The sequence below is a fragment of the Ruditapes philippinarum genome, unplaced genomic scaffold, assembly GCF_026571515.1.
Source record: "Ruditapes philippinarum isolate M1 unplaced genomic scaffold, ASM2657151v2 ctg7474_1_1_1_1, whole genome shotgun sequence".
Classification (NCBI taxonomy): Eukaryota; Metazoa; Mollusca; class Bivalvia; order Venerida; family Veneridae; genus Ruditapes; species Ruditapes philippinarum.
Genome location: NW_026867121.1, coordinates 78,623 through 87,761, shown reverse-complemented (window position 1 = coordinate 87,761; position 9,139 = coordinate 78,623). Strand labels below are relative to the sequence as shown.

The window sequence follows — 9,139 nt, the reverse complement described above, 5'->3', positions numbered from 1 at the left end:
AGTGAACAGTGCAGATGACCAGATGTCACAGACATGCCAATTCATTATGGTAGTCATTGCCTGTATGGGTGGAATCAATCGTCACCAGCACAATATTATAAAGCCAGAAAACTTTGGAAGTGGGAAAATCATCATTTGGCAATTAAATTTTGTTTTGGTTTAAACATTTCTATTTTTGCTTGATTGCGAAACAAGGTCTTGCAACTTATATGCATCACTTTAGAGTTCACATCCTGGAACCAACCATTACTGGTGTGGTATGAACAAAAATGGTTGTGACCCAAGTAGGGCTGGAACCCATGATCTCTGGGTTGAGAGGCAGACACCTTAACCACTAGGCCACCGCTTCAATTAATTAAATTAAATTTCATCCCCCCCCCCCCCAGCAATATTAACAAGAAACATCAAAGACAAGTTATCCAACTTATAATTTCCTAATCAAATAACTTTGTAAATCTGTAATAATTTATATCAATAATGAGTATTTTTTCATCTTTAAATATAACATGCTACTGTCAAATATCGTAAGTGCATAAATTATTAATCACCTGCAACACCATGATCAATTTATTAAATCATATCACATAGACTCTTCTTGAATCATTATAAGCAACAAAAGAAAATGATAAATTGGTTAAATATTGCTTACTCATGGCTAGAGATAATGCAAATGTTAAAATCTGGCAGATAAAAATTACTTTATAACAGCACAAATGTAAGAAAAGCACCTAGATTAATAAATAAAAACCATGAGTGGCAGTAAAAATACTGTGCATATAGACCTATCTAATCACCTAAAATCTGAATTTCACATTTAAAAAAAAAATACGCTACTCAATCATTACATTTAAACTGTCAGAAACAAAAGATCATGGTTATTTTCAGTTTGATGACATGACAATTTTTTTAGATGTGGAATGTAATACGTTGTCATTATAAAACAACAACAACAATCAATTTCTGATAGAAATTAGAGATAAAGTCAAACAGAGCACAATTAGGTAACTTTCAATTCGAAGCACTTTCTTTTATTCTATAAATAAACAGATAGCATGAAAAGCCCAATCTGTTATTAAAAGATACATATATACCTGATTAAAATAACAAAATGACCAAGTGAAAGCATGTATTGTGTTTCCAATATAACAGTAAAAATGCCGAAATACAAATATATTCTTCTTCACAAACACATCTGTTTCATATTATTTATACAAAAAAGCTCACAAAAATTAAAAAATTTTTCACTATGTTAGTTAAAGGCATAGAATGGGCAGACATGTTTTTAAAAATGTTGTAAAAATGGATTAAGAACATACGAGATGTTTATCACCTTAAGGTGACAGCCTTGTATGTAAAATGATTGTGTTAAAAGTACAGTAGTAAAAATGTCAATAAAATAAAAAAAATATTAAACCACCATATCTCTTTGTTAAAGGTACATGTAGCAAAATGTCAATAAAATAATGAATATTAAAGCTGCATGCCTCCAGATGAGCCAAAATATTTCAAGAAAATTAAATTTAAGAAAAATGTGCTAAAATTTTAAGAAAAGTAAAATGTTTCAAGGTTCAAGTAATGATTTACATGTTATATGTAATTTAGGACCGATTTTGCGGTATTTATCACCATATTTCTACTGCGTTAATAACACAATAATGGGCTAATTTTGCTTATTTTGACCTCTTTTTGGTAATTTGTGTGGAATGCAAGAGCTGTATGAAAAATGTGTAAATTATTTTCTTGGATCACTTCACAATATTTCACTTTTAAAAACACTTTTAAAATTTTCATGAAAATTGGCATGAATCTGGAGGCATGCTGCTTTAAACCACTATATCTCACTAACTGCCACAATGTAAAGACTCAGCAGTATGACAAATGTGTACCATTTTGAAAACTGTAGCAAGTCACAAAATATTAAACATCATAAATAGCATTTGAGGCCTTTATTGGCTTAAAAGTTCCAAAGAGTTTTGTCTGTAATATTTATCACTATGAAAATTCCCCATATTGATGTTATAATTTAATTCCCCTTTTCCCGCGTTTCTTCGTTCTGATCTTTTAATAGAGCCATGTCAGCCCCGCCGGCATTGTCCTGTCCACCACAAGCCCCATTTTCAGTGACCTCTGCAGTATCTCTTCCCCTCACTATAGCTATAAAATATTAATTATGAAAATTAGTCATAACATAAAATACAATAGATCATTTTAAAGCTTATTTGATTTTCACAAAACACAGAAATTTGCTGAATTATTATTCATTTTCTTCACCTTTTGGTTTCTCTTTATATTACACCAATCTTATCACATTTTTTGGGTCATGATTTGTTCCTCAATCCAGGCTTACTATGACTGATTAACAATCCCACACGATTTCTGAATCTGTTGTAAGAGACAAATTAATGACCTTAACACTCAATGACATAGAGAAATCTCGCCTCACTTAAGTATCATACCATCAACTCCTGGATTACTAATTCAATGCTCTCCCTATAAAACTAAGCCCATTTTAAATCACAAATTATTGTTACAATCATATGGGCCCATTCCAACCTTGCTCTTTAAATTTAGTACTCGGACGTTAATCTATTATTCCAGGGAAAATAAACTTGTTTGTTTCTTCGATTGGGTTTTATGTCACATTGAGTCACTGACATAGTATAGGTCATATGGCGACGTTCTAGCTTTGATGTTGGAGGAAGACCTCAGTGCCTCAAGACCTTCAGTGCATTATTTCATGCACAACCTGGTACCTGAGTAGAATCACAGATGCTTCCAAAGCTAGCTGGATAGCTTCTTTACATGAAAGAATCCAAAGTCCCAATCAGGATTTGAACCCACAGCTGTGATGGGCAAGTAGACTAAGTCAACATCCTTAAACACTCGGTCAAAGACGCCCCAAAACATTTCAGTAAACTATACAAATAGCTGTGTCACATGAAAGAATCAAAATCAAGCTGGTTTCAACCTTACCTAAGTTAACCTGCAACTATAAATGTCTAATATTATATTACGTCAGCAACTGTAAACCATTTCCAGTTAAGGAACCCTTGAATATTGCAAGGTGTGGTAAATTGAATGTGTTCAATTCAAGTAAAGAGCTATCCATATCACAATCAGCAAACTAAGGTTTTTGAAGCAAAATTTAAACTTGACCTTTATTTATTGATGTTTCATCTGAGAGTACCAAGGATTATTACAATTAATTTCATATCTTCCAGAAATTATTTTTTCTATTTCTAGTAACAGTGACCTTGAAGTAGACCGACAGATAATACTAAACATGTTTGTGGGGAATGACAAAGAGAAATTTGGTGTGTTTAATACATACGTTGAACAGCTGCAGTAGGCTGTTTAAATTCGGTCTCCTCTTCATGTCGAACATCACCATTTGGTCTCTCTACAAGATTTACAAATAAAATAAATATTTGAAAAAAAACTCTCTTAGAGAAAAACACATAATTGTATGTCAGGTACTTTTGTATTCTTGGTAAAAAATGGTAAACTTTCAACAAAATTAATGGCCCTTTGTCACTAGTTTAAAAGTTGGAACAACAAGTGTTTTCTTGCCTACTTTCAGTATGTTGAAAGCAACATTTTACAGAAAAGTTCCATTGTCAAAGCACAACATGATCATTTTATAAAACCAGAATATAAAGTGATAAGTATAAATAAACAAAAACAGCTTGTACATGGTGGAGACTGAACCAGTTTCAATATTATTGACTTGCTAATTTAAAAAATCTCATCTAATATACCCTAAAATTACAGTGGACAATTCCGAAAAGAAAATACAAGTCCATTTAAAGCAACACGCCTCCAGATTCATACCTATTTTTATGATTTAAAAAAAAAAATTGTAATTAAAAGTAAAATGTTGTGAAGTGAACAAAGAAAATAATTTACACAGTGCAAATAGCACGTGTATTCCACGTAAATTACCAAAAAGTAGTCAAGATATGCAAAAAAAAAGGATTTACTGCGTTAGTAACACAGTAGAAAATTGGTTGATAAATACTGTAAAAGCAGTCCTTAATCGTACATGATGTAAATTATTACATGAAAAATCTAAAATCTTTATTTTCTAAAAAATCTTAGTACAGTTTTATCAAGTTTAATTTTCTTGAAATATTTTGGCTCATCTGGAGGCATGCAGCTTTAAACAAGAGCACCGTTAGTAAAGATGAAGCATTTGTAAGACATGGGAGTAAAAAAAAGTATTACCTCCTTCAAATAACAATCCTCTTTTGAAGTTTCAATATTGTGGTCCAAATGGAACTTTAAGTTATGCCCCAGAAACTATTTTCAATTCTAAGGTAAAAGTGACCTTGACCTTTGACCTTGTGACCCCAAAATCATTAGGGGTCTTCTACCCAATATGGACAATCATACTATGAAGTTTAAACACAGTAGGCCAAATGATACTTAAGTTATATTCCGAAAACTGTTTTCAGTTTTAAGGTAATAGTGACCTTGACCTTGTGACCCCAAAATCAATAGGGGTCTTCTACCCAATATGGACAATCATCCTATGAAGTTTGAATATTGTGGGCTAAATGGAACTTAAGTTATCCTCAAAGAAACTGTTTTCAATTTCTAAGTAATAGTGACCTTGACCTTTGACCTTGTGACCCCAAAATCAATAGGGGTCTTCTACCCAATATGGACAATCATCCTATGAAGTTTGATCACTGTGGGCCAAATGGAACTTAAGTTATGCTCCGGAAACTGTTTTCAGTTTTAAGGTAATAGTGACCTTGACCTTTGACCTTGTGACTCCAAAATCAATAGGGGTCGTCTACCCAATATGGACAATCATCCTATGAAGTTTGAATATTGTGGGCCAAATGGAACTTAAGTTATGCCCCGGAAACTGTTTTCAGTTTTTAACTTTTAAGGTAATAGTGACCTTGACCTTTGACCTTGTGACCCCAAAATCAATAGGGGTCTTCTACCCAATATGGACAATCATCCTATGAAGTTTGAACACTGTGGGCCAAATGGAACTTAAGTTATGCTCCGGAAACTGTTTTCAGTTTTAAGGTAATAGTGACCTTGACCTTTGACCTTGTGACCCCAAAATCAATAGGGGTCTTCTACCCAATATGGACAATCATCCTATGAAGTTTGAACACTGTAGGCCAAATGGAACTTAAGTTATGCTCCGGAAACTGTTTTCAGTTTTAAGGTCATGGTGACCTTGACCTTTGACCTTATGACCCCAAAGTCTTCTACCCAATATGGACAATCATCCTATGAAGTTTGAATATTGTGGGCCAAATGGAACTTAAGTTATGCTCCGGAAACAAAATTGCTAATGGACGGACGGACAGACAGACGGACGGACGGACGCCAGGGGGTATAACATAATATGTCCGAAATTCTTTCGGGCATATAAAAAACAAGATTGTATTTATTAGACTTTGAAATACTATACAATTACAGTTATTTTCCTTAAATACCATCTTTTTAATTAAGCATAACCTTTTTCCGAAAATGTAAAAAAAATAATTACAATTTAAAATCATCATTATATACATTGAGTCATAATGTCCTTATAATATGCTCAAATTATTTTATAAATATTCCTCAGAAGCTACATTTCACTTGCTACAGGTCGTCATCTCAAACTATTTTATTACTTTAACAGTTAACTTATTGTTGCAATAAGAAAAGAAAACTTCTCCACATACCTGGATCTTGCTGGCCAGTTTGATAGCGGTTCCTTCCTCTCCGGCAAAATTTATTTTTTAAATTTGCCAGCCTTGAATTATCATCAACACTCCTTACATACAGTGCGAATGCAACGCTTAACCCACAAAATAGCAAGCCGGCAATAACAACTACCCTAAAATGTCACAAATTTATTTATACATCTAAGACTAAGTGTTATCATCTTGCAGTATAAAGGAAAAACTAGAAATGTGTCCATAGGACATGGATGCCCCCACACGCCACTGTTCTGTCAATCTTATGACTCTAGGTCAAATATTTTTTGGACTTCATGTGCCACAAGTTGAAAACTAAAAAACAACAAAGGGCCATAATTCTGTTAAATTTGGTCGCAGCAAAAATTCCTTCCTTTACTACCATCTACACATTAAGGTTGTTCATCCCTGGAAGTTTAAGCAAAATCTGCCATCCGGTTTAAGAGGAGTTGCGTTCACAAGATTTTGGGACGGACGGACACTCGGACGGACAAGTGAAACGCTATATGCTCCCACTCTGTGGGGGCATAAAAATATTTGAGAAACCATACATGTATTTATAGCATAATAGCAGTTAAATTGAGAAAAAAGAAATTAACAGTTTTTCTAATGTACCAATTGATGTTAATAACAATACAATGGACCTCCGATCCAAAAAACAAAAACTATTGGGGGGTGGGGGTTGGGGCTAAAAAGCATGATTAAATCTGTGACTCATGGATTACCAGTTGGTGTCTATCGTGTTTCCAATGCTCCACAGACTCACACCATGTGAATCAACCCAAGTATGAAAAAGTGGCAGTATAACAAAGTGGTTAACATGTTAAGCTAGTAATCTAATGATTGCTAACCATAAACCCCGTCAGGCTTAAGTCATTGTTTCCTTGAGCAAGAAACTTTACACTCATTGCTCAGTACCCGTTGGTTCCAGATACAAATTTGAATGTGTATGTATAAGCTTATAACTTCCTACACAATCTAACTAAAATAAATTCTGTATAAATTCAAGTATGAAAAACGTTTTTCACTTGCTTAACCCACTACATGATATATACGCCTTTTTCACCCCTCCTTTTTCTGTTGTCTCAAATGGTGAAAAACTGCCTTATTTAGGCCATCAAAACTTGTTGTTTGTTTGAGAAATGTTGTTTAAAAAAGTTATCACTTTTTTGGCGCCGTCCCCTATCCAGAAGATACATCAGGGGGTTGCCAGAAGGTGGATGTGCCCCCTTTTGTTTGGGGGGTTTGAAGGGAGCGGCAGTCACCCTCATTGCCAAGAAAATTTTGGACTTGTGAGAGGCTAAAAATCACCCCAGATCGATCATAAGGTAACGTGTAAGCAACGCTGAAAAGTCTTTGACTCTATCTCAATCCACTGAGAAGTGGCAGCATTTTGAAATCAATTTTGATGGAAAAAATCAACGCAAAATAGTGATTTTTGGCAATTTTGAGATGTCCCCTCATTGCTATGGTAACAGGAAATTTAAGACACAAAGTCAATGGTCCAGTCAACATTTGTGCCAAGTTCGATTAGTATTGAAACATTTTTCATAGTTTTATAGCAATTTGAACTTGTTTCGGGAGACTTTTCAATGAAAACAGCCTTTTTTCACAAAATGCCCATGCAGAAATGGGTTAACTTACACAATTATGATGAAAGACTTATCATCCTTGTCTTTGCCCTGTCCTTGTTCTGCAGCATCAGTTCCATTTTTAGACGATGCATCAGTAGCTATAATGTATCCACCTTCACCTTCTTTAGCCCCATCCTTCTCCATTGTCACAGATGGTTTGTTCACTACTTTGTTAGTAACTAAAACATGAAAATATGCCCCTTTTTATACAAGCATAAAATATTATATTTTTGTATAATATTTGTAAATCACAAAAAACAGCTATATCCAAAGCTGGTATAAAATTAGCAAAGCCATGACAAAGTTACATAAATTAAGAAAAAAACAGGGATCATAATAGCTCAACTTTTTCTTCCAAACAGATGATCTAAAAAACAAAGAAAAAACAAACAAAAACAAAAAAACTTCAAAATCACTAAAGTAACAAGGTCTTATTTCAAGTTATTGAATGAAGCTATTGTATAGGGATATGTTGTGTCATAACTATACAGGCAAATGACTGAACTCGGGTTCATGACAGGTCACTTAAAGTTAACAGAATCAAACTTCTGCACTGCTTGAAAAACATGTATCTTGCTGGAGTTTAAAGTTTAAAATGTTTATATGAATTTTTTGTTTCAGTTTGATTGTGTTGGAAGCTATAGGCTTATCAAAATACTCTCAAATCTGTATCAGGAACCAGCCAGCACTAAGCATTGAGTGTATAATTTCTTGGTCAAGGAAACATAGGCTTGCCTCTCACTGGGATTTGAAGCAACCCAGCCAGCAATCCTTAGATTACTAGCCCAACATGTTAATCAATCTCTTGCTTGAGATATTGGCCTCTTTTGAGTTTAAATTTAAAAAGACTCCACAGAGGTTTTTTGACATGATGGGACTGAAAATATTTTTTCAAGATAAAGGTACCATTTGATGTAGGTTTAGACTATACATCGATATCAGATGACAAATATCAGCGATACATCAATATATCGATATATACTCCTAATTTCTTGTTTATGATTCACTTTCGTACCTGTTTAAATGATTTTAGTAAAATATAATGTTCCCTTAATACAAATATGTTGTGTCCTGTTTATAAATTTCCTATATCCAAGATATTTTTCCTAACAAATTTTTGTCATCACTGCTATGAAGTATGTCCATTATGTATGTAAGACATGGCCACCAGCTTTTTGTATATATTTTGAATGAGTCTCATAATTCATAGACAATAAAATGATTAATCAAAATCATTGATTTTTTCAAATGAGTATTGATTATTGATTGACAGAAAAATATCAACGATACATTGATATCGTCTCTATCGAAGACAGCTCTAGCTGTAATAAAATTTATGGAATAGGACAACAATGCCTTACTCGTATCATTCTGAATCTCTGCTTATTTCTGAATAAATAAACAAAGGGCAGTCTATCCTCCACAAGAAAATTAATCACTGTTACAAAATTTATGCTTTTAAAAAGTTTCCCAACTAACCATATCAGCCAAACAAATGAAATGGTTACCTTTATATGAGGAACTATCTCCACCAGTTACCAATCCTTGATTTGTATTCTCCAAAGTTTCCTGATGCTTCCTGAAATAAATTAGATGAACAAATTTACAGTCAATTTTTGAATTTATCTTGACAAATTAAGAAACATTAACTTCATATCCTGCAAAACAAATGTCATCTGAAATTTTGTACTTCAGCTCACTTGTACAGGTGTAGGAAAAAAGATATGGGACATCCATGTGGCTTAAAACTCCTGAACTAACAAACTATTTACTGCCAACATGTATTAAAACTAAAGA

General features: G+C 33.5%; 1 protein-coding gene across 1 annotated transcript in view; it reads right to left on the bottom strand.

Moving 5' to 3' along the window:
- Nucleotides 1-1,006: 1,006 nt before the first annotated feature.
- The window catches only part of LOC132734916 (uncharacterized), a 28,274-nt gene continuing 20,141 nt past the window's right edge, over nucleotides 1,007-9,139 (bottom strand). The window contains exons 6-10 of the mRNA XM_060721796.1: nucleotides 8,851-8,921; nucleotides 7,353-7,521; nucleotides 5,694-5,848; nucleotides 3,332-3,400; nucleotides 1,007-2,154 (exon numbers count right to left, since the gene is read on the bottom strand). Of these exons, the coding sequence (XP_060577779.1) occupies nucleotides 2,024-2,154; nucleotides 3,332-3,400; nucleotides 5,694-5,848; nucleotides 7,353-7,521; nucleotides 8,851-8,921 (595 nt within the window). The 3' untranslated portion in view covers nucleotides 1,007-2,023. The remainder of the gene's footprint in view (nucleotides 2,155-3,331; nucleotides 3,401-5,693; nucleotides 5,849-7,352; nucleotides 7,522-8,850; nucleotides 8,922-9,139) is intronic.